Source organism: Amia ocellicauda, chromosome 9, assembly GCF_036373705.1.
Source record: "Amia ocellicauda isolate fAmiCal2 chromosome 9, fAmiCal2.hap1, whole genome shotgun sequence".
Classification (NCBI taxonomy): domain Eukaryota; kingdom Metazoa; phylum Chordata; class Actinopteri; order Amiiformes; family Amiidae; genus Amia; species Amia ocellicauda.
This window is the reverse complement of record NC_089858.1, coordinates 24364238-24390216: the sequence shown is the minus strand read 5'-3', so window position 1 is coordinate 24390216 and position 25979 is coordinate 24364238. Positions and strand designations below refer to the sequence as shown.

Sequence of the window (25979 nt, the reverse complement as noted above, 5' to 3'; positions counted from 1 at the left end):
TGCCGCCAAAACAGCCCTGACCCGTCGAGGCATGGACTCCACTAGACCTCTGAAGGTGTGCTGTGGTATCTGGCACCAAGACATTAGCAGCAGATCCTTTAAGTCCTGTAAGTTGTGAGGTGGGGCCTCCATGGATCGGACTTGTTTGTCCAGCACAGATGCTCGATTGGATTGAGATCTGGGGAATTGGGAGGCCAAGTCAACACCTTGAACTCATGATTCATCAGACCAGGCCACCTTCCAGTCCCACCATTGCTCCGTAGTCCAGTTCTGATGCTCACATGCCCATTGTAGGCGCTTTCGGCAGTGGACAGTGGTCAGCATAGGCACCCTGACTGGTCTGCGGCTACGCTGCCACATACGCAACAAACTGCGATGCACTATGTGTTCTGACACCTTTCTATCAGAACCAGCATTAACTTTTTCAGCAATTTGAGCTACAGTAGCTCGTCTGTTGGATCGGACCACACGGGCCCCAGCCTTCACTCCCCACGTGCATCAGTGAGCCTTGACCAGCCATGACCCTGTTGCCAGTTCACCGCTTTTCCTTCCTTGGACCACTTTTGATAGGTACTGACCACTGCAGACCAGGAACACACCACAAGAGCTGCAGTTTTGGAGATGCTCTGACCCAGTCGTCTAGCCATCGCAATTTGGCCCTTGTCAAAGTCGCTCAGATCCTTACGCTTGCCCATTTTTCCCACTTCTAACACATCAACTTTGAGGACAAAATGTTCACTTGCTGCCTAATATATCCCACCCACTGACAGGTGCCATGATAACGAGATTATCAGTGTTATTCACTTCACCTGTCAGTGGTCATAATGTTATGGCTGATAATAATTAGTATATGTACAGTAGTATATAGTATATGTATATGTACTGATACTTTAGTGCACTGCCCCATCGGCTCCCTGCAGTAAAGAAAGCATAAGTCTGTATAAGGCAGAGAAAAATGCAAGCACGATTTAGCATTTAACAACATAGCCTGACTTGGACAAAAACGTGACATGGCTTACATGGGGGGGATGACTCCCCTCCCTGATATCTTTAAGAAATTAAGGTTTTTGATGACGGTTGGCAGGAAGAAAGGTCAATAAATCAAATTCACCGCCAAGGTAGTCTTTGTTTTGCTTGTCCATATAAAATAAACCATGAAGATTGAATAAGCAGTGCCAGGGATATATGGCTCAAATGTATCCCCTCTATAACTGATGTGCTTTGGTTGAAGTCAGTGTCCCCCTCACGGCAGGCTGTGTGCTCCACTGGTCTGCAAATTGTAGCTCAACACCTCATACATTATACTAATTATACCCCTTTCTGTTTCTTCCACTCTCTGGATTTTCCACAACAAACAATGAATAACTTCCACAACTATTTTCAAGTGCACACTACTTCGCAAAGGCAGTCCCAGCCCCTCCTGAGAAAGCCCAGGGACCAGGCTTGTGTCAGTAATACAGCAACGGTAGTGTGTAATTCCTGGAGCTTGAATTAAATGAATGGCTGATCCACAGTGGGTGGCAACCAAAAATAAAACTGAGCTGAGATGTGAAAAGTCTGCTCAGGATCAATCTTCTATGATCTGAAGGCTACGAATGGTCTTTCTTAGTCAGTGCTAGTGAGAGATTAAATCATCCTGAATTGGTAACTCACAAGTTAAGAGTTGTACCAGGAGACATGGTGATCCAGATTACAACCCCCTTCTATCTGCCATGGATGCACATATTAAAGTAAGAGCACTACTGAACTGGGTTAGCAGCCCCACTGAGAACTCTCCACCTCTCTGTCTGTCTGGATACACAGATTGATTCAAAATCATTGTGCTGTAGACAGAGACGTGGTCTTTTTTTTTACTTTTAAGTTCTGCCAGCAACAGTACGCCAGAATAAATCAGCGCTGAAGACACCGAACTTGACTCTTGCAACATTCTTCCAAATATTTTAGCTTCAGGACCGGAGCGTGCAGAGGCTTCTAGAAAAATGTGAGGGAGCTGATGGTACAGCAAAAACTCTCCATAGTTCTTTCTATCGAGAGAGCAAACAAAATAATAATATAAAATCTTAAAAACATTATTAATATTTTTTGTTTTTGTTAAACTGTACCAAAAACCACAGAGCTACATTAAAAGACTGGATATATACATAGTATAGTAGATACATAGTCATTAAAGATATTTGGTATTAAAGCTTATTTTAATCATGGACAAAGTCAGCTTGCACTTGTTGCTCCATTTGTATAAGCACATGAATTCTCACTTTACAATTTCAAGGGCTTCCTTTATCAGCTTTGCACTGAGATGTATGCCAATTTTACTAGCTTTTCAACATGGCTTTTGGATCCTGCACTTAAATTAGAAGAATTGACCTAGAGCAGAATGTTTAATGGACACACCCTAACCCAGACACACACACACACACACACACACACACACACACACATACAAATGGCTGGCGAGAGCACTAGAGAATGGCTGTGAGGCAGCAAGGCCCTCGAAGCCTGGGCCTTGCAGTAAGTTGAGTACCTGTGCACGGAGCTCCTCTCCCTGCTGCCCTGCCGTGTGCAAGTCCCTCTGTAGCTGCTGGATGCGGCTCTGCCCTTGCTGGTGCTCAGCTTGGCTCTCCTGTAGCTCTCTCTGCAGCTGAGAGATCCTTTGCTGCTGGATGTCCAGCTATCGAACCACAAAACACAGCAGAGCGCAGAGGAAGAGAAAATCAATCCCATATAAAGAACGTTTTGCCTCTTCAGGAAAACTGGAAGATTGTCCTTAAACCTAGCAGCCAGGTCCTAGATCAGCATTGACTTCTGTATCCACAAGGCACGCACTTCCCTACCCTCTCTCATGCCTAAAATCCTCCACCACTGGATTTCTGCATCTAAAAGGACGTATGCCTGGAAAATAAAAAGACGTATAAAAACAGAGAAAGGAAAATCAATCGCAATGTGTTTACCATGAAAAAAAACGTAATCCGTTGGTCATTCTTGGAGCTACGACTCCTGTGTCCTATGAAACCTTCCTAACCCCTCCTCAAGCCTGCTACATAACAGCCAAATTTAAGAGAAAAGAAACTTTGAATTCTTCAAAGAAAGCCGAACAATAAAAATAAATTACACATGCAGTTGTGGCAATCTGAACCTGCTGGTTCATTTACAGAAAATGTAAGTTACAGACGTCACAAGGTGAAGCGAGAATTATTTTATTTTCCTCTATATAAAACAAATCCAAAAGGCATTTTAATTCCACCGTACAGTAAAAGCAAAAATCTAAGAATAAATAAAACCACACTACTTGGTGTATTTCAGGAAACATCATACTTTTGCCCTCAAGAATCCACCTGCCTAAGTGAGGACAGACAGAAAACACAACGTAAAAAAAAACTTGATGATTAGCAGGTCACGTTCACCTACTTAACCACTGCACACAGGGAAAAGGCAGACCTTGAACATTTGTCCACCCCAGGACCTACTACCACCGCCACTAACTACCTTCCCTCCCTCCCCCCGCTTCCCCAACATACCCCACACACTGGCACATCGCTGCCCGAAGGAATACAGAGAGGCAAGCTGGAGGCCCAGGAAAATTAGGAGAAAGTCCATTCATAAAATGGAAGAAAAATAAAAATAAAACAAATATCCAGAAATCCGTTCCCCCCCCCCAAAAAAAAAGAAAAAAGGAGAAAAGAAACCGGGACCCAGCTGAATGTTTCCTCCCTTTCCCTCCATCATTGATTGCGTTCCATTGACAAGCACAACAATCGAATCCCAGACCGAGACCCTCTTAGCAACGATGAATATCAAATTCCTGATTTATTTATTTATTTTCATAATTAAAAGAACCAGTTTGGGCTTTCTGATTATCCCTCCCAAAAAAATGCTCCTCCTTTTGATGAGAATCCCCTGTTCTGTTCGCGATCCACACCGATAACCCTGCTCTTTCTTTCTTTCTCTTACAATCTCTCTCTCTCTCTCCCTCTCTCTATTCTCCCCTCCTAAACTGATCAATACTTCATTTAAATCATGACATTAGCACACTACAACTGAAAAAAGAAGATTGGAAAAATCAAAGCAGTTCCAATGTTAGAGTGGAAGCAAAAGGGAATTTTTGCAAAGATAATTTCATAATAACAACAAGGCTATACCTTGAAACCTACAATTTATACCAGTGTTAAGGGTTTTATTTGTTTTGTTTTGTTTTAACTCACAAGCTCACAAAACTAATCAATATTTCATTTAAATCCTGACAGTTGCACAATATCTGTGGAAATGAAAGAAAGCAAAACCACCTACATAATAAGCCCTCAAATATGAATTACAAATTAACCAATATTGGTTGATTTGGCTACTTCTGTAAACCTAGATACCATATGTAAAATACTATATATATATATATATATATATATATATGTGTATGTATAAATAAATGATAGTTTGTGTTTGTGTGTATGTATATATATACATATATATATATATACACATAGATATATACTATAGATGTATGTGTGTGTATATACAATTACATATATATATATATATATATATATATATATATATATATATATATATATATATATATATATATAATTATCTTACCCAAAATCATAATATACAGACATACGCTTAACATTCAGAAAATCATGTAACATATACCAAATTCTGCTAATAACTGTCAAAAGTTATAAATAATAATTTTAATAATCTCCCTTTTAATGTTTAGCATTTATTAGAAGTCATCAGTAAGCATATTACCAGTGGAAAGTCTGTGGCTAACGATGCTGCCTTAATTCCTCGTTACTCAGATTGTCCGGGAGGGATATTTACCTCGACACACAGGGAGTCCCGGGCTTGGTGAGACACCAGAACATCTCTGCGCAGCTTTTGGATAGCAGCGTCCCGACGTGACAACTGGGTTTCATTTTGGGTTATTGTTTTGCATCCCAGGTGTAGATGCGAAGGGGGTGGGAAGGGTAAGGAAAGAGATGGAAACAGGAGTGAATGGAGAAGGAGAGATTAAAAACAGACCACCACAGTACCAACATAGCCGGAACCAATGTCAACCAATGAGCAATTAGCGAGACAAGACTTAAGTTATTGATCAGATTGTTTTTTTTAAAGCTAATTAGCCTGCCGGCAGTTCCGTGATGGCTGCTGTTATAGCACAAGGGGCAGGAGGGGTGTGTGGGGGGTGGGGGACTGACCAAGCAGCTCCCTTTCTCCCCAGGCCCTCAGTGCTGCATTGGCGACTGGTCATTACCATTTAGCCTTGTATTGATCTCCTTGCTAAATATCACAGTCCTTGATGCAGTCACACTCTCAAAGGCACACAGTCAAGCAAACACACCCACACAATGGACACCACGATAATTGCTTCCTCTCACATCCACCCCCCCCACCCAATCATCCTTTACAGGCTTTGTCATCAAGCAAAGGTAACTCTAATGTAGCCATTACTTTCCAGACTGTGTGATATCTGGATGTTGTGGCTGTAGTTCCCTAACTACTTCAGTGCAGAGCAACATATTTTCCAACACTCTACAACATCTGTATCACAATAGAAGAGCTTCAGTCTCTGTGGTGGGCACTTCCTGTATCACATATTTAGTTTGTGTTTCTAGACTGCATTACGTTATGGCCTATGATCAGTTACATGATGTTTTAAGCACAAACACACTGGTTAAAAATACTGCTACGTTAATAGGACTTCACAACATTCATGTACAGATTAATATAACTAAATTCACAGTATTTCTGGTTACCTGTATGTTTATTTTATTACACAGCATACCTACAGAAGGATGGTTTGTTGATTTATTTACACATTTACAATCAGGATGCATTTCAATTTTGATATACATTTCCATTTAGGGACATATTTGTGAAGCAGGATACAAGTATAATAAAGTAAGGGTTCACAGTTCACAGCCTCATTTTTTGGTGCTCAATCAATCAATCTAAGTTGTTTTTCTTTCTATTTCCTTTAAGACCTATGTCATGACTCCAACATAGATTATTATGTTCCACTTTGCGTCCCAGTATGTAATGTTTTATAACATAGTATTATCTCAACACACTTACAACAAATATTCTATGGCATTTATTAAAGATCAATACAATTACTGTCACATACTGTCATTGAATATGTTGTTTCTATGTACTACTGATTACCTTATTTATATTCTGACCATCCCAACACAGAGAGGACGAGATATATCTTTGCCGTTGTACATTTTTTTTTATTTTATTTTTTTATTTGGGTGATTACATTTATGAAAACTAACAATAAAAGTGGAGTGGCTTACTAAGAAATTATCTTATACTCGAATCTTTCTTTTGAATTTTAAGATTAATTCTGTGTTCCCTGTTTTATCTCCTTCCGCTTCAATCTAATATCAAAACGGAGAATAAAAGTAGACTCTTCTACTGCCTGATCATGTTGGGTATTTATTACAAAACACACTCCAGATACTGGGCCGCTATACTGGGAGCAGGGAGTGGCTGCGCTGTGTGTAAACATACCTCAGTCTTCAGCAGCTGAGTGCCTCTGAGTGAACTGGACAGGATGTCCTGGCTTGAGACAATCTCATCACTTACCTGCACAAACAAAACAAAAAAACAGTTTGATAATTGAGATTACGATGTCCTCACGCTTATAAAGAAACACATTCACTACTTCAACCAAGCAAAGGTGCATAGAGTGGAGAGGTGAAGAAGGAGGAACAGTCTTCAATTCTCTTAATCTGGGTGAGATGTTGTGTGCTGGAGAGAAGTAGTCATCTTTATAATGCCATACGACACTTTTTACAGAAATAAGGACAGTGAAGTTCCACATCAAGGGATTCATAAAGCACATCCATAGCTATAGAACAGAGTTTTATATGTTTTCTATTTTAACCACACCATGTATTTTATTTACTTGTATTTAGAACTCAATGTAAATATTGTATGTATTTTGTTTCACCAAACTGATGCAGTAACCCTACAATATTATTTCAGTAAAATGCACTATTTAAGACCAGGATAACTATCATGCAGTTGAACCATGTTGATACAGCAGACAGGATGAATATCAGTATAACTGCAGTAGATCTACATCAAAAACCCATCAGCACTGCAACCATTTTATGCAAGGGTGTGTTTTGATTAGAGAGAGAGAGAGAAGGCTATCAATTCTACAGATATATATATATATATATATAGATAGATGTACACAGGGCACCAATTCTAAAAAAACTGTCAAATACAGAACGAACATAATACAATATCAAATAATCCAATGCAGAATTTTCTGCAGAATTTCACTTATTGTTTTTAATCCATTAGTGACCAAATCATGTTTTATCCTAATCAACAGTCTAAAAGACAATGTAATATACAATCATCATTTGTTTGTATAATTTTTGCAGATTTTTACACACACACAAATGAATCATGAATCATGGATTCTAGCTACTTCACACAGCACAGAGCTGCTTCAGAAGGACACCTTTAATATTTGGACTTTTCACGTCACTCGCGACTAAATCCCTAGCAACCAGCATAGCAACACACTCCAACATCAACGTGAAATGCATGGTAAGTTCTTGTCTGCTACCAGTCAGTTCAAATAATATACACCTCAAGCAGCAGAGTTAAATAGTAGGTGGGAGGCAAATACAAAGGCAAAACTGCATCTAATATCACTAATCAAGCAGTCTTAACTTAGATTTACTGGAGAATACAGCCTGATAATGTGCCGGAGAATACAGCCTGATAATGTGCCTGCCAGGACAGTAGTATGAAAAGAGGAGAAACACATGGTTGTATTGTCATCGTGAGAAAAATGCCTTGATGCCCTGACATTTCAGGATTTTATCGGTTCAAATACACTTTCTCAGCTCTGCACAATTAAATAAAGATGTTGCAGTGAAGCAGACAATTGAAATGTGTGGTCGCTGGCAGCAGTGTGACACCAGCTAAAGAGGCCCAAAGCAAGTGGTACTACCCCCACCGAAATATTTCCCGTACAAGGGGAATGACCTCACAGCGAGTCCTTTCCGTTGGAAATTTCAGGTTTCCAACATCTGGTTTCCCAGTCCTGCAGATTTTTGTCTCAGTCCTGACGAGTTCAGTCAAACTTTGTTAATTTCATCCCCAGTTCAGGCTCCCCAGGGTCACACTAACTCTTAAAGTGTGGCCCTTCACAAGATCGGTCACATGACCCATGCATCTAATGGGCACTGAACTTTTTACGGTGTTGTGAGGGTTGAGTAAAGCTCATTATGTCTACCACTACATCCATTGGGCTTCATCTTTCTTTGTTGGAATAAAAGGTTTCTGTAGAGTTAACATGTTTCAGGTTTTATTGCATTAGGTCTTGACATATTAGGAAATTAAATTGCACTAGCAGGGAGAAAGTAAAACTTGAAAATGGTAATGTATATAAACACACAGTGAAATAAATGACTATGCTAAACTGAAAACTACAGTTAGTATTTATTGCAAGTCAGGGCAAATATACACTTACTATGGCTCTCTGAGAAGCTATTAACCAAGTCCTACTCTGACCTATGTTTTTCAGCTGTTGCACTTTGACAAAGGAAGGCAGTGTGGTCTATAATAACTTAAGACAGTTTCATAAGTGAGTGCACTTATATTGCGTACCTAAAGGCTGCAGTGTGTTTGGCACGGCGGAGTGATAAAATACGTCAGCAGAAATTCTTAGGAGTGAAAAAATAATGCTTAATAAAGAACAAATGTTCAATTAAAGGACACAGACAAACATAATATAAAAGAGAAAAAAACAAAAACAAACTATTAACACCAATGTACATGGAAATCTGATTTAACTTAAAGAAAACTGAAAGAGGCCACAGTGTAACAGACCCAAATCTTAAAAGTGTTATTTTTGGCAGCAAAGGACTCTAACTACACACTGTATACACAACACACTATGACCAAACAAGATCCGGCCTATTCTGGTGTGTATACAAAACAGAAGATATGTTAGAAAACTGTATGTAACTTTGTGCTTTCAGCAGATTTGTACTAAACTGTGAGTCTGATATCCACCATTGCACAAAGTTGTCAGCTATGCAGGGGCCTTCTTTGACTGATTTATACCAATTGGATCATTTGTAAATGTGCTAAATGTCAGATAGTTCCTTATTTGCAGCAATTCCTATTCTCTCTTTTCATATCTAATGCCTACATATGGAAACAAATGTCTTGTCATGTGCTCAGTCAGTCTTGGAAGTCAGTGCTGTGGAAGTTGAGAAATGGTTATATTTTTAAAACGTTTCAGAGCTGTCTAATAGTCACTTGCTTTTAACACGAACTCCATGCTGTTGCTACACACAGGGCGCCTCTGTAAACACAGTGCTGGAAAACATGTACAGCACTACACTGTAGAATTAGAGAGAATTTAAATTGCTTACTCTCAAGATACAGCCTAGTTGTAGTGACTGGTTGATATCAAGACTGCTATCTCTGTCCTTATCGCAGTCAATCAAAGGGAAATGGATCCAAAAAGAGACTGTCTGGGATACATTATGATAGTATATCTGTATTACAGTGAGGGAAAAAAGTATTTGATCCCCTGCTGATTTTGTACGTTTGCCCACTGAAAAACGCATTTCAAAAAAGTTATAAATTGATTTGCATGTTAATGAGGGAAATAAGTATTTGACCCCTTCGACTTAGTACTTGGTGGCAAAACCCTTGTTGGTAATCACAGAGGTCAGACGTTTCTTGTAGTTGGCCACCAGGTTTGCACACATCTCAGGAGGGATTTTGTCCCACTCCTCTTTGCAGATCCTCCCCAAGTCATTAAGGTTTTGTGGCTGACGTTTGGCAACTCGAACCTTCAGCTCCCTCCACAGATTTTCTATGGGATTAAGGTCTGGAGACTGGCTAGGCCCCTCCAGGACCTTAATGTGCTTCTTCTTGAGACACTCCTTTGTTGCCTTGGCTGTGTGTTTTGGGTCATTGTCATGCTGGAATACCCATCCATGACCCATTTTCAATGCCCTGGCTGAGGGAAGGAGGTTCTCACCCAAGATTTGACGGTACATGGCCCCGTCCATCGTCCCTTTGATGCGGTGCAGTTGTCCTGTCCCCTTAGCAGAAAAACACCCCCAAAGCATAATGTTTCCACCTCCATGTTTGACGGTGGGGATGGTGTTCTTGGGGTCATTCCTCCTCCTCCAAACACGGCGAGTTGAGTTGATGCCAAAGAGCTCGATTTTGGTCTCATCTGACCACAACACTTTCACCCAGTTCTCCTCTGAATCATTCAGATGTTCATTGGCAAACTTCAGACGGGCCTGTACATGTGCTTTCTTGAGCAGGGGGACCTTGCGGGCGCTGCAGGATTTCAGTCCTTCACGGCGTAGTGTGTTACCAATTGTTTTCTTGGTGACTATGGTCCCAGCTGCCTTGAGATCATTAACAAGATCCTCCCGTGTAGTTCTGGGTTGATTCCTCACCGTTCTCATGATCATTGAAACTCCACGAGGTGAGATCTTGCATGGAGCCCCAGACCGAGGGAGACTGACAGTTATTTTGTGTTTCTTCCATTTGCGAATAATCACACCAACTGTTGTCACCTTCTCACCAAGCTGCTTGGCGATGGTCTTGTAGCCCATTCCAGCCTTGTGTAGGTCTACAATCTTGTCCCTGACATCCTTGGACAGCTCTTTGGTCTTGGCCATGGTGGAGAGTTTGGAATCTGATTGATTGATTGCTTCTATGGACCGGTGTCTTTTATACAGGTAACGAGCTGAGATCAGGAGCACTCCCTTTAAGAGAGAGCTCCTAATCTCAGCTCGTTATCTGTATAAAAGACACGTGGGAGCCAGAAATCTTGCTGATTGATAGGGGATCAAATACTTATTTCCCTCATTAACATGCAAATCAATTTATAACTTTTTTGAAATGCGTTTTTCTGGATTTTTTTGTTGTTATTCTGTCTCTCACTGTTAAAATACACCTACCATTAAAATTATAGACTGATCATTTCTTTGTCAGTTTGCAAACGTACAAAATCAGCAGGGGATCAAATACTTTTTTCCCTCACTGTATATATATACACCTTATATATATTAATAATATATGTATTATTATTTATATACCTTATATATAATATCTCTGTATTCATCACAGAAAAACCAAACAATTGTATAAGGGTAGAAATGTATAGTATTTCCAGAAACACAGCAACATTACTTTTAGCTAACACTATGACTTAAATACAACAACTGAGATTGAATACAACAACTAAAACCCATTATCACTGTTTTTGAAACAGAATTGGACATCAGGTGTTCTTAGCAATTAAGAAATCTTCATAATCACTATTATTCCCTGATCACACGTCATTGAAAGACATTACAAAAATCTACATACCAGCTGCCATGTGAGACACACTGCTCCATTAATATTGTCAACACATTGTGGGGCTGTATGTCTTCCAGATAAAAAGCTTAATAAATTAAACACAAGGTAAAAACACGCTTAGCCAACTCTTTGGCTTTGATACGATTCAAGGATTTATGGTGGTGGAGAGCGAGCAGCATGTTGTTTTGTGGGAGGCTACGTATGCAAAACAAGCCCCCTGAATCAGCAAGATTGTAATGTTAACAGTAATTAATAACCTACACAAAAGGGGATTATGCTGATTGGGATTTGTCCCAAGTAACAATGCAGTGACCTCTTACAATTAGACACAGGCAAGATCCCCTTCAACACCACCCTCGCCTGCTCAGACATGTTTTGGTGGGATGATTACAAATCTGAAAAGGTTACACAGGCGCGTTCATACAGAGAAAGGGCCGGACAGAACGCTAGACTGTCTTTCCGGGAATGGCACATTGGAAGCTTGTGCTCAAACTTTTCCCTCATTAATGGAATAAAGCCAGTCAGTGGATTACACTGAACCAGGCGATTCTACCACAGCTCAGTCGCAGCAGCGGCCCTGATTCGGATGGGCTCCGACTGAGCTGTGGTAGAAGCGCCTGGTTCAGTATAATCCACTGACTGCACTAGCTGATCTGATCAAAACACTATTCTCCCAGTCACACATGTCAATGTTGAAACACCTTGATCTGGATGTTTAGCACCAGTGTGCTTTTGTACAAATAAATGTCTCCATGTGATGTGGAAGTTTGATGAACATGTGAGAGACTGAAGCTTGACAGCTGTGAATGGTGGGGGGGAGAAGAGCGGGAAAAAAAAACAAAAAAAAACTCCCAAGCTGTAAAGTAGGTTTCCATAATAAGAATTTCACAGTGTGAGTCATCGTTCTGAGACGGGATTGCTGAAGTGCCCCCAAAACAATCCCAACAGCACTCTCACTACTGGTTTCAATTTAAATTGCATCTGTATCTCTCAATACTTTCCACTTACTTCATTAGCGAGTTTTATCCGTGATGTCACCAGCTACTGATCTTTGAAAGAGTGGAGGTGGTTCAAAGTTGAGTGATATTAATTTATTTATTTCTTTCTCTTCATTTCCTTGGTTATGGCTGTCTTAATTAACACTTAATACCTGGCATTCCTGGTAGCTTCCAAATGTTAACCCTCATTTTTACCATGCACAAGTTTAAATTGAGCACTCTGACCAACAAGAACCAGGTGTCCCACCTCATAGCTCTTTAAGCAACGGGATTTCCCACCCTATGGCAGCTTTGTAAAGCATGGAGACCCTACCTAGACAGGAAGTTACAACGCAGATTAAAAACATTCTGGACATTATTGGTTAATAATAAAAACAGCCTCATAAGATAGACATTACACGCCTAGCTGATGAATTTTAATAGTTCTATACGGACCCAGAGAGAGTGATTTACTGGTCCCAAGTATCCTATGATTTGATTCAAGGTTTTGCACTTGAAACTAGTGATGCCACAGATTGTTCCTCAGTGCTGTCTGCACAATTCCAGCTTGATGTTTTCCTTTCTTCCCTCCTCCCATGCCTCAGGAAAGACTAGCTGATTTCCTAAAGCCATCAGAAGGTGTGGGGCTTTCACAGCTGAACTCTGCATCTCCACAGAGACAGAGAAACTGATTGCAAGCTCAAGCAAGCAAACTTGTATTGAGAGTCAATAGGCAACAGCTCTGTGCACTTTAGCGTGTCCACATAGGTCAGACTTTTCTAGTCATAACTAAATTAGTGAGGCTTGATAGAGGTACACAACTGAGGAGGACAGAGGAAGACAATTAAACACTATTTTCATTCTGTTAAGACACTATTATTATTATTATTATTATTATTATTATTATTATTATTATATTAATTAACTAAAAAATACCAATTGTTTGGTTTTAAGATAATGTAATGAAAAAAATTACATTTCCATAGTTAGTTGTTAACACACACAAAAAAATATAAATAATTGAGGTCTATTTTCAGGATGCAGTCATATTTTCTTTGTTTAAATTAATTAAAACTGAAATATGAATAACAGAAAGACATGAGAAACAATAAAAGCATTTTTTTATTTAATCTTTAAGTTTTTGCTAGTTTTGCATGACCAGTAGCAAAAACATCATGATCATATAAGCAGAAATTAGTACTTTTTGTTTTGTGCGTCACAATTAAATTTGTGGAAACTCATCAGCTTTTCTTTTTCCTGTAAAAAAAAAAAAAATCCTTATCAAGGGGCGATCACTTGAGTGGAATCAATTGTGTTCTGCTCCGCTTTGCTCTGCTTTGCTGTTTTCAAATCCAATTTCTTCCATGTCATCTCAGCGCACATTTATAAGGAACAGAGCGCTTGATTATCTCCCTCTTTCTAGTGCTTTCCACTGCTGCAGCAATGTATTAAATTAAATGAGGTGTCTGCTGAGCGCACTTTCCAGGTCACTGCCTGTTACATAAACCCCCAGCCTCCCCACACTCCTGGTGTTTGCAATCAAAGAAGCCCCTGCCCCAAACTGTTTAATATTACTGCACCAGCATAAATCTGCATAAATCACACCCTTACAGTCAGTACAGCCTTACAGGTTTGCTTCCCGGAAACAAGGTTTATCGCATTCAGATTAATACAGTACATTTGTAGTCTCTCTCACTCTCTCTCTCTCCCCCTCTCTATGGAAATAACATTTGGAATCATGTTCATCTTAAAGATAAACAAGATCTGTGCAAGAACATCTAGTACTTAATGCATGCAAAACAGAGACTGGAGTGTAGTGTAAAAAACAAAAAAACAAAGGCCATTTTTATATTGCTATTTTTTAAAAATATATACACATCTTTGTCTGGCTTCTCCTAAGACTGGTGTAGCATGAGGCATGTGCTCATAGCTTGCTGGAGAATTTTGGTATCTTATCTCAAATAGACAGGCGAGACAAATGCTTTTAACTGTGAAACACACTGCAGAATCACTATACCATGAGATAAATCATAGATGAACCTGCGAGCACTTTTAACATAATCCCACCATTCAAGCTCACAAATACTGCAGGGTGTTAACTGATGTGTTCTTCATAAAATATTTATGCATACATAGCATGCATAATTATACCAGCATATGGGTGAGCGTGTCTGTGCCTGCATGTGTGTTAAGCGCAGGCGAGTACAGTATAAGCCTGTGTGTGTGCAAGTGTGTACTAAAGGTGTCTGTCAGTATAAAATGCTGATGTAAAGCTTATCGCTGCCGCTCGCCCCTCTCCTGCTCGCTCCCCTGTGATCACAAGTGATAGCTAAGGCAATTACTGGAAAAATCACCGCATCATTTCATTTCTGCGGTCCCTAGCTTTAATTGCTTAATGCATCCTTTACTGCTGCTCTGCTCCCGATCTTCCCTCTCTTTTCCCTTCTTCGTTTATTGCCGAGCTGTTCTAGTAATTAAAACTGAACTCGCACATAAACCTAGAAATAAAATCTGTCTTTTTCCATCGCATCCATACACCAGATGCGTACAGGGTGCACAAAAACATAACATGAAAAGTAATAAACCTATATTTTCCCCAATTACCCCTTCCTCGCCAGTGTGCGTGTGTGCTTGTGTGTTTCACCCTCACGCTTTCTTTTGAAAGTTGCCAAGTGAAAAAAGCATAATGACTCAGTGCCTGTGAGAAAAGAGCTTCATTCTGCAAAACAGCCAATTCCTATTCAAATCCCTCCTGTCTTTTGCAGAGCAAGATCTGAAATGTTTTTCTTTTGCAGCGTGGAAGTGAAATTAGAAAAATGAAAATGTAAAAGATATAGCCAGTCTCACAAAATAAAGGTTTGATCCAAAATCAGCTACTATATAAACTAAATGTATAAGCTGTATCAGCCACTTCATAAGACTTGTAACTGCATTTTTAAAAACTATTAAATCTGATACAGAATCTTGTACACACAGTCATATTATTCTATTGCTCCTGTAGCCATGGCAATTGTAAATATGAAAGAAAAGTACAATTTTAATCATAAATAAAAGCAATCAATGAGAAATATTGTCAGAACCAGCCATGGGACAAATGTACCGCAATATACTCCTGTGCATTTGTATTTTACTGTCCGGTTAAGTTCCAGAAGTGAGATCCAGAGCGCTTGTGATGCACATTGATACACACACACACACACACAGGCACACACCCACACACATGATTCAGGTCTCCCAGGCCCCCATCTTCCTTCCCTCCTGACAGCAGCCCCAGGAAAGGCTATTATTAAGCACCAGCCGGGTGCTCATGTTCAACCGGCAGAGTGCAATAAAAATTCCTTTTCTTTAATTAATTTTTATGGCCAGCGAAGAGGACACGCTGACACTTGTCTTATGCAGTACAGCAGCATATTTCTTCTCTCTTCATCTTTTGTATTTGTTTGTGTGTGCATTCGGAAGAAGGTGCAAACTTGGCCGACAGGGCAGCTCTGGGTATCTTTTCGGTTGAATGTTTAGGACAGTATCCCTCAATTCTATTAATAAATTATACATAAGTATTTATTACCAGAATTTCTGTTGTTTAAATGTTCTGGTTCCAGAGGGGTTAATCTGCTGCATAAAGCATCCCATTAGTATCACATTTGATTTTATTTAGTGATATTGAATTAGCAGCAAGAAAGTAATGTCTCTTATTTTAGAAACAAAATGAGACTTAATTTGATTACTGGCCTGTTACTGTTCACGCAATCAGCTTTTATTTTTATAATCAGTTAGAGAAAATGCTTGTGAAGTCCATTTCTACCCACATTGGCTGCTCAGTAAAATAAATTAAACTATTAACAATAATAATAATGTTGATCAAGTGTGTGAGAGCAATCAAGGCCACATGTTCATTAATGTAAAACTGCAAAGCTTTTGAAAGCATAATTTCATATTTTTTCCTGGGTAAAAGAACTGATGAAATATTTGGGGATTTATGAACCTGCACGCACTAAGAATATCTACAGCAGAGACGTTTATTGTACCGCATTCAAATATCTTTTTTTTTATTTTAATTTTCTTTTCTTTCATACCTAGTTGCACACTGGGCTCTCTGCGCTACCTGTTCTTGCCATCAAAAATATCTATCAATAACACTGTACATATCCGTTAGGAATAGCTACCTGAAGGAGAGCGGAACAAACAGCAAAGGACAGTTCTCTTTAATAAATAAACAAATAAAAAGGCATTAAGATAAGGCCAGTGAAATCTCTGGTTAACCCCAGGTAGTTTGTATAAACTGTAAGTAAGGGCTGTACATGCCTTAAGGGCTGTATGGAGTTGCCTTAGTGGTTAGTGGAAACCAGCGGTAGGTCCAGCTATTGACTTTCTTTATTGATTTTGGCAATGGAGTTGAGTGCTTAAAATCACAAGAACTTTTTAATCCAATGCGATGATTGTGTGTGACTGCAATCCCCCTGAATTTATTTCAAATCAGTCCCTCACAGCTGCACAGCTTAGGATAAACTCTCATTCAATAACATTAATACTAAAAACTCAACAACAAGGAAGGAAAAAAACACACCACTGCTGGTAAAGCTGATTTTAGTTCACTTCATAGTTCTCATGTTTAACAGCTCCGCCAGTCCGAGGATGGATACTTTGGTGGCAAAGATGATCTTTTCTCTGAATACGAAATAAATCCAATTTGTTATTGAAGCAATTTCAATCGGGCTCAGTCACCTTTAATTCTGCACTGCTTTTTAATTATTATATTTTTATTTATTTATTTAACACGCCACATGCAGTCTGATCTCTCAATACAACATTACTGAACTGAAGGCAACAGGGGTTGAAGCGTTCGATAGCAACTAGTTTCATTTTCATCTTACACAGATTTTTATGATGGAGTGTTTGATTATGGGGGAGCAGCTGTACAAAAAAAAAAATCAATATCTTTGTGGGTCCTGATGCAAATATGAAGGATGGAAAAATGCTTAACTAGATAGTATTATCATCATCATTATGGGAATGCTTTAGAAATTACCTTGGGATGGAGACTGCATGACTCTTACGATTGTGTATAGTCTGTTGCAGTGAGGGATACTGTACTAAGTTGGGGAGCAGTGCCCCTGTTGATTGATGACCCAGGATGTGTGATTAGAGAGAACCCGCAGTAATATTCCAGGGCGCTGGGCTCAGCAGCAAAAAGCAATGAGTACGCTGTAAACATTTCACAGCATTCGAACATGCTTTACTACCTTTAAAAGAAGAGATGTGCCTTTAATACTAAACCTGGATCTGCCACAGTGGCTCGTTATAAAACCGAAGCTGAAGCACTGTCCCTCATCTGATAGAGTAATGCGGCCTTTGAAAATGAATGCCATTGTCACCGAGCGTCAACACACAGGAGAATTGGAAGAACTGCTATTATTTCACAGAGCACCGTCTGTCTGACTAACTACAGAGTGTGTGTGTGTGTAATTACAGTGTGTGCACGCATAGGTTCAGGTCTTTGATTGTGTGGTAGGAAGATTTGAAAGCAAGAGAAAAGAAAAGGAAGAAAATGTCCCTGGTTTAGGATGTAAAAACCCATACAGATATACCAGACAGACACACACTTTGAATTGAAAATTAAGATGGACAACAGGTGCACAAGTAATGTGTTCTGTAAACTGTGCACACCTAATTTAATTACAAATAACTCAATCCCTTCCTTTATTAATGTCATTTATTTTTCCTGTTTGGAATTGTGCTGATAATAAAACAAAAATGCGTATTGGGCTGAAACTCTCACACCCGTTCAATACATGCATAGATGAAAGGATGGATAATCGTGAGACAGATGGACCATTGGTTAGATAAACAGACCGCATATATGTTCACCCTAACTATATGACATAGCATTCTGTGGGCAATGTTTCACTGCCATGAGAGTAGGTTTTGGGAAGGTTTCAGGCCCTTGCGATAAGGATGAGAGAGTGTACTGTTATGAAATGCCATTTTGAGAAATGTCCCTCAAAACTGCAGCATCTAGGGAAATATATCAGTAAGACTAGAGACTGAAAGGTACTCCTTTAAAGTCAGAAGGGCAGATACTTCTGATCATGGTGTCTTGGTTTGTGCAGCTAACGGAGAACCTTGCCTACCATACTTCTGTATAATGTGTAAAACGAACTATTAATTACGTTCAAATAGCCTTCAGCTGGATGTTTCAACAAAACAAAGTCAGCAGCATGTTTCATTTTTGCATGTATTCATATATCAGTATGGTAGCTCACTCTTGTACATCTTTAAGTTCATCAATATGAAACTAAATTAAGTGTTTGATCTTTTAATCAAGTGCTGATCTGTTTGGAACTGAAACATCTTCAAGGTCTGGTTACTGACAAAACAATATATGAAATGCAATCAGTTACGTTATCAAGCTCCCCTTTTGTTCTAATATCCCTTGTTGCTTTGGCGAAATTTCTCAATTTATGGTAGAATTTTGAATGATTTCCAAACAAGTGAATAGGTCTATCTTCACTAATGCACTGGTATACTATCACACAATAAAGATAGCATTGTAACTAATCTTTACAAAAAGATTTTCACACAGTTTTTCTTGCAACATAAGAGCTGTCTGATTTATTATAGTTCTGAGACATCACTTCCGTTTAACAAAGGTGTAAAAGGAAAAAACAAATTACTGGCGACCACATAGTTACGTGCACAACACTTCTGCGGTGTTGTTTACCAGTTTCTTTCTTTACCGAGAATATGTATTCACCTGCAGGGTTTTGCATTGAAAATATGAATGATGGCGAGTCAGTGCTAGAGATTAAGGTCTCTGACGTCAGCAAATCAGAGCAATGCTGCGACTCATACATGCCAGTAAGATTTCATATTATAGTGTCAGCTCAGGTTCAGCTCTGTGTGCACTGCCTCTTGTCTACTTGGCTTGGCCTGCTTCCCTATTCTCAGCAAAACCCAATCCCAATGTGGTCCTGAGCCACACCTCCCACTAACACTTTGCATCTGTCTTCTAAAACTTCACAAATTGTTGTTAATACTTGTTTGATTTTGGTGATCTGAAACATAGCAAGCATAAAGCAGGCTATCTAATCTGCCTTAACCTCTCAGCATGTCAAAAGGTTTCCATCTGAGAGCTGGCAATATGGTTACACACAGCGCCACTTCGACTAGTGGGAAGTTAAATCTTGGTAAATCATCTACTAAAACTAGACCATGCAGGAGAAATAACTACACAGAGGATGTTATATTCAGGTCATTTGTGTTTGATTCAATCCTCTGTATTGCTCATGCTTACAGAAGAAGGCATTTATTTGTTTGTTATACAAAGGTACAAAAACTCAGCAGTAATCTTCAAATGCAAGTGTAATTTTAACAAATGTTGATGGAGGGAGGCTGGGTGTCATGTTTGCGTCAAAATAGTCCTTTCCTTAAGAGATTTTTCCTAACAGTAACATCCTGATATACAATGGGGAAACAAATATATGGCTAAAATCCCTGAACAAGCCTAAATATGAAAGGGAGAAGGGGTGGTAAATAACTAGGTTTAGACACAGACATCAGGTTTGAACTCATCGTACAGCAAAGACAGGAAGGAGGCACATTACAGCTACGCAACTGATGACTCTACCATTCCCTGTTAATCCTCCTGCCGCAGTGTCTGATGCGTGACGACTGAATACATTTGAGAAAGAGGGAAAAAAAGTGCGCACACAAGCACAAGAGAGGCAGTTAACTACCAAAAAAATAAAAAAGGAAAATAAAAAAAGTGGTGGGGGGGCGGTGTTCGAGAAAGAAGAAAGGGAGAAAGAAATGAGATTGTTATATCTATCACTGGCAGTTCAGATTTGCAGACATTTCATCTGAGATCCCATCAGCTGTCAAATTGGGAAAGCGACGGGATGCGAGGCAGCTATCAGCATCTCAACAAGACAAGAGCAGCGCCAGCCGCAGCCACCTCATCAAAATAAAATCACGTCCACAGTGAGACCAAGGAGCGAGCGAGAGCACGAGAGAGAGAGAGAGAAAAAAAACACAACACGACGCAGACACATAAGACCAATCTCCGTTGCCACCAGCACATTTTTGTAAAACCTAGACACTAGAAATATATAAACAAACAGACTGGACACATATTAAAAATAATAATGACGATGATGATGATGCATGTATATATCTGTCTATCTGCAGGAGTCATTGGTAAAGAAACAAGTTTCAACTTCCATTCTCCATACGGTCAGTTGTGAACGCAGGAAAGTGCTGGACCTTGGCTTGTACAGCCAGCTAAAGCCCAGATCAAATCCTAGTAGAGAACTGGAACATTGACTTGAGGAAGCTAATAATATTTTTCAAAAAAAGGTACTGGAGGACTGAAAGAGGTGGCTAAAAGTGTTTCTCAGAGATGAAGCATAAATATAAAATAAAAATCTAGCAAGTTTCAACAAAGACATTAACAGCACAATAGGTGTTAAAATATTAGGCAATTTTCTGAGCTATCTTTCTTTTGGCTACATAAAGACTCAAAGAATCCATTCATCTATTGTCACAACATACTAGCTAACACAAAAATAACTCAAATTACAAACTACATTCCTATTCTATGGTGGTATTTATTTCTATTGCTGGCAAAGGTGATTCATTGTGATTTATAAGCCGTACATTCATTTTCTGATGACCAGTATTGAATGCAATACCTTTTTCCTCACTTTTGTTAGCATTTAAAGTCTGTCAGAGATATTTACTGACACAACAAAGACAGGACTGCCGGTGAGAACTGTCTATGTCAAGTACAGGATCAAAAACTATGACTTCAGAAGAGCAATACATGCACAAATGCTCAGCAGGATATGCCAGTGACACTATACATTCATAAATCATAAATAAAGAAAAAACATTGAAAATTTGAAGGGGGGGAAGCTTAATTTCTCTCCTCAGTACAATTGTATGTTCAGAGCTTATCAATATAATATTTGTACAATTGAAACAAACAGATGTCACACACAGATACACAAACAAATAGACCAGTGAATAAATGATGGACAGATGGACAGATTTGTATTGCTAATCAATATGAATATTAATGGAAGGAAAAACCCTCTAACACAGTCTGAACCACCTGTGAATGGTATAGAGAAGGCAGGCATATTATATGGCATTGTATATTAAAACTATGCTTCCCGTCTCCTACACACAAACCCTGCTGTTGGCACTGATAAACAGTTGGGAAGCCAGTCTTGTATTTCTAAAAAGATACAAAGTTTAAACTTTTGAGTAATCTAAAAGTAACTGAAAGTCTCAGCCAAAGAAGAAGAAAAACTAACTTTTTGACACAAGGGGAATATTTGCAAGGCTTCAGAAAAAATATCCTTATTTTTTTTTATGTGCCACTTGAAGCAGAGCGAAAGGCAGGTGGCGAATGCATAGCAATGCTTAGTCAACCAAGTAAACAGCACAAATTAAACCGTGTAACTGGTAGTTAGCTGCTCTGAAATGTTTTGACGTGCACTGAAGGTCCATTACAGCCATTTGTTCAAATTCATACATGCGGGACTCACTGACCATACTGCATAAAGCAGTGACCTTAAAATAGAAAACCACATTCTACCAATAACACTCCATCACTGTGTGCGGGAGGAGAGCACAGGCAGACGCAATCAGACTTCCATAACCTTCAGGTAGGCAGTCTAATAGCGCCCTGAATATAATTTTTCAACCAAACTTGTTTTCTGGTCCGCAAACAGCACGCAACTCATTTTTCTTAGGTTCAAGTTTTCAAAGCTTTTATTAACTTGCAGAAAACATTGCTTTTTTGCAGAGTAATTTTCTAAGGCAATGGTTAGTACAATATGTTTGATTGTGAATGACCTTTTAGGTCACAGATTGATTTTCAAAAGCAGGGGAAACCTTGATGCCTACAACCGGACAGAAAAATATTACTTTAGTTTTGTCTAATATAAGCAGAGGACTACAGTACATGTATAACACGTATATAGCATTTATAATTGCTATATACATTTTGTCTTGCATATCAACCTTTCATCACAACTGAGCTGCTGCAATTTTGAAAAATGTCACTTTCAAGCTAGCAATAGCTGATCTGGTTTTGCACCATTTAGTTTCTAACAGTGCAAAACTGATTTCAAGAAGCCCAGTATGGTTAAATGTGTATATAAAGCCTTTTCAGATTTGAAGGCTTGAAATACATGAAGCTTCACAAAGGGAATCTTTCCCTTCTGCAAGGGTTAACCTTGGGGTGTGAGTGACCTTGTTGCTGAAGCCACTGCAGGGATACTGAAGCAGCCAGTCTCGAAGGAGCCCCACAGAACACATACTCACTACCGCTTCGTTTTCTCAGCAATGTTTGCGAAGTTGGAAATTGCTTTAATAATTTACACTGTTAATTTCCTCCTCAGCCAGCTCCCCTATGCCCACTGTTGCTGTTCAAACAGCGCGTGTGTTGTTTGAGCTCAGTGCGGCCACAGGTACACTGTTTAGAGAAGAGGGCTGGGTGTGTGTATCAGAGTGTGTGTGTGTGATTTTAGGTTAGGGCATCACAGACTGAGTCACATTGACTAAACCAGACCAGAAGTGCAGCAAAAGGTTCTCATGACTAAAATAAAATATAAATTAGATATACAGACATATATATATATATATGAAAATATTAGTTTAAAATAAGTAATTCACATGTATTCTAATATGTTTTTCTAAATATCAAGTATTTCTTTCTTTTGTTAAAGAATTATGATGGTTCCTATCAAACTTGACAAATGAAACCTGACAGCTGAAGACCAGCAACAACATTCACTGAAACCACAGAGCTGGAATCGTACTGTAGACTGAGATCAGCTCACATTTAAGATGCATCTCAGGCTGGAGATAAAAATTAACAATGTAAGTTTATCCTTTAAAATCTTAGTGAAGCTGAGCAGTGAAAACAATGTAGCAACTTCTATCAAGTGGCTTCAGAGTGATGTCTTTGCGGGAGTCTGAAGTGAGATCTGCCTCTTCTACACCAATGTAAATGTTTCTTAAAATGTATAAGGGTTCAGAAAATATACACTTATATGAAGCATCATATTTATTTCCAGCCCTTAAAGATTTATACATATCATACATCTGTGAGAGTGATATAGAGTTATATATTTATATAGTATAATTGTGTGGTGTTTCCAGCAATTTCAAAGATTGTTGTCCTCAATCTTTCTAGTGCAAAAGGAAATGAAAGCACAAATAATTCAAATGCATAATTCAATGTTGTGCAGCAATTTCTAGCAAGCATTGCAGCCAAAACAGAAAACCAAAAACAGAAAATAAAAAAATAGCTAAGTGTCTAAAGAGGCAGCTGAAATGTAATGTAAAGAAAGAGCTCTGAGACAAGACACTTAGGGACACCCCATTGGACCACAAGTGAAACCACATGTGCAAGCTGTGTTCATCCTCTCTCTGGCTTTAATTTGAGGGATTGTCAGTATTCATAGCCAGCTCCGAGTCTCCAGGGAGTTGGATTATTACCATTTCCCAACAACACCCCAGCTCCCCTGAGCCATGGGGTTTTAACACTTAAACCACAGCACTTGTTTCCATACCGAGGGGATAGCATTGGCCACTGGTGCTGTGCACAGGTTCCAGCAAAAGACCAATCACACCGAGCACAAGGCTCATGCAGGAGCCGGGACAGAAACAGTAAAGGTGTCCACAACCATGAATTCAACTCTATCCCATCAGAGGTGTTACTCAGTCAGACTCAGTCAGTCAGGCTCTTTTGACTCTTTTGGTACTTTCTTGTTGATCAGTTTACAAAGGGCTAGCTTTTCAACAATTATGTAAACCTTAGTACCACTGCAAGTACAACTAAGACAATGAGGTTTATCTAAACCATCAAAAACAGTTAATTTAACCCTTAAAATGTCTCCTTGCACTTCAGTGTAAGCTTTGGTTTCCACATGCCCTTTGTAGGTGGGAGGATACCTACAATATTAACTTTCAGCACTGCAACAGATTGAAATACACAAACAACTCTGGAGAAAGGCATGATGGGTAGTCTCCATTATTTATAAAGTATAAATCTTAAAGCTTAGGTACAAAATCCTTCTCTGATTTAACTGCTAAGGTTCAGCCACAAAAAATATATAGTCACCCATTTTGTGAGATCAGGGTTTGATTACAAAAAAAATATCTGTCTCCATTAAAAAACAAACTGAAAAGCACCTGCCTGACTGTTTTCCATTCCTGGGAGTCTTGGAAGGAATGGCAATTTTGCAGGTCACCGAGTCTGGGAACGTTATTGAAAATATTAACAACAACAATATTAACAACACCCCAAAACAGCAATCATAATAATAATAGTAATAAGCTATAGCAAAAGAAGGGAAGACAGGGCTGCAAAGGAAGGTGGGGGGTGGGGGGGTGGGGGAACTGGAAATGCACAGAGTAAGTGTACGATTTACTCGGCTTTTCTGCAGCCTGTGCTGTCACATGTCAAAGAACCTGCAAATCAAAGCGACCCCTTTTGATGAATATAAAACAGAAAGCCCTGCCGAGAAGCCCGCTCTCTCTCTTTTCCTAATCATAAACCACTGCGGCGGGCTGCAGCAATCCCCTGCTTCGTACAAAATGAAAGGAGAGTGGAACGAGGGAGAGGGACCGGGAGGGAGAGGGAACGAGAGAAGAGAGAGAGAATCACAACAAAGGCTGGTTTTGAATAGTAATAAACACTCATCTTCTCAAGAGGGCTAGGATATGGGGTGGGCTAGGGGTGAGGACTGCTGGATGATAAACGGATTTGACTCCCGTAAAAGTTCACCTGTCATCTGTCTATTTTTGATTCAAATACAGAGGGGGAAAAAATTCTCCTTTACAAGAATGTCCCTCTACAATGTCAACCACAATTATCAAATAAAAGTCTAATAGTACTAAGAAAACTAAAAGCAGCCTTCCAATAACACCTTTCTGTACCTTGATACATAATATGTATGTTCTGGAGCATTATTTCACAACTGGAGGGGGGGGGGAGAAAACAAAAAAAGGAGGGCTTTTCTCTGTCCAATCAGAAACTTCTTGAATTAATAATTTTCCTTAACATTTGCTAGGACATCTAGATTTTTTCATTCCTGTAGTCATACACATCAGGTCAAATATACAACAGCACTCCACTGCTTTAGAGTGTAAATTTGCCTCTCAAAACCCACCTTTCTGATAAGAGCATAAGAGATAGGAGTGCTTCACTATTTGGGTTTCACCATTGAGCCCAACCACTTTACTAATCATTACCGGATGTTTCATTACCCCCAACCTGATGAAAAGGGGTGACTGGGCACTGTTCAGCACTCGGTAGTGAAGCCGCCACTTTGATATTGGCTAACTTCAGCCCCAGCTCTTGGGAACATGAATGAAACCATACTAAACTCTGCTGTGGTTCCAAGGTGAAACTGTTCCCCTGCTCCATCCTGGAACATGTCCACTCAGCGCCTCGACTTCCCGAGCTCATTCGGTTTTATCCACTTTCCCCTTCAGAACTTGTCTCTGACACGGGAGCTGCGTCCCACCCAGGCCCTAGCTCTTGAAAGTGACACATGTGTGGGTGTCGCAGGCATGTCACCTTCCTGCCCGCTGAAGTATGAGGCAATTTCCTGTGAGCGG

At 39.5% G+C, this 25979-nt stretch overlaps 1 protein-coding gene across 1 annotated transcript in view; it reads right to left on the bottom strand.

Moving 5' to 3' along the window:
* Positions 1–25979, bottom strand: part of pmfbp1 (polyamine modulated factor 1 binding protein 1) — a 149379-nt gene that overhangs the window by 61799 nt on the left and 61601 nt on the right. The window contains exons 10-12 of the mRNA XM_066713796.1: positions 6511–6585; positions 4816–4899; positions 2522–2668 (exon numbers count right to left, since the gene is read on the bottom strand). Coding sequence (XP_066569893.1) covers positions 2522–2668; positions 4816–4899; positions 6511–6585 — 306 coding nt within the window. The remainder of the gene's footprint in view (positions 1–2521; positions 2669–4815; positions 4900–6510; positions 6586–25979) is intronic.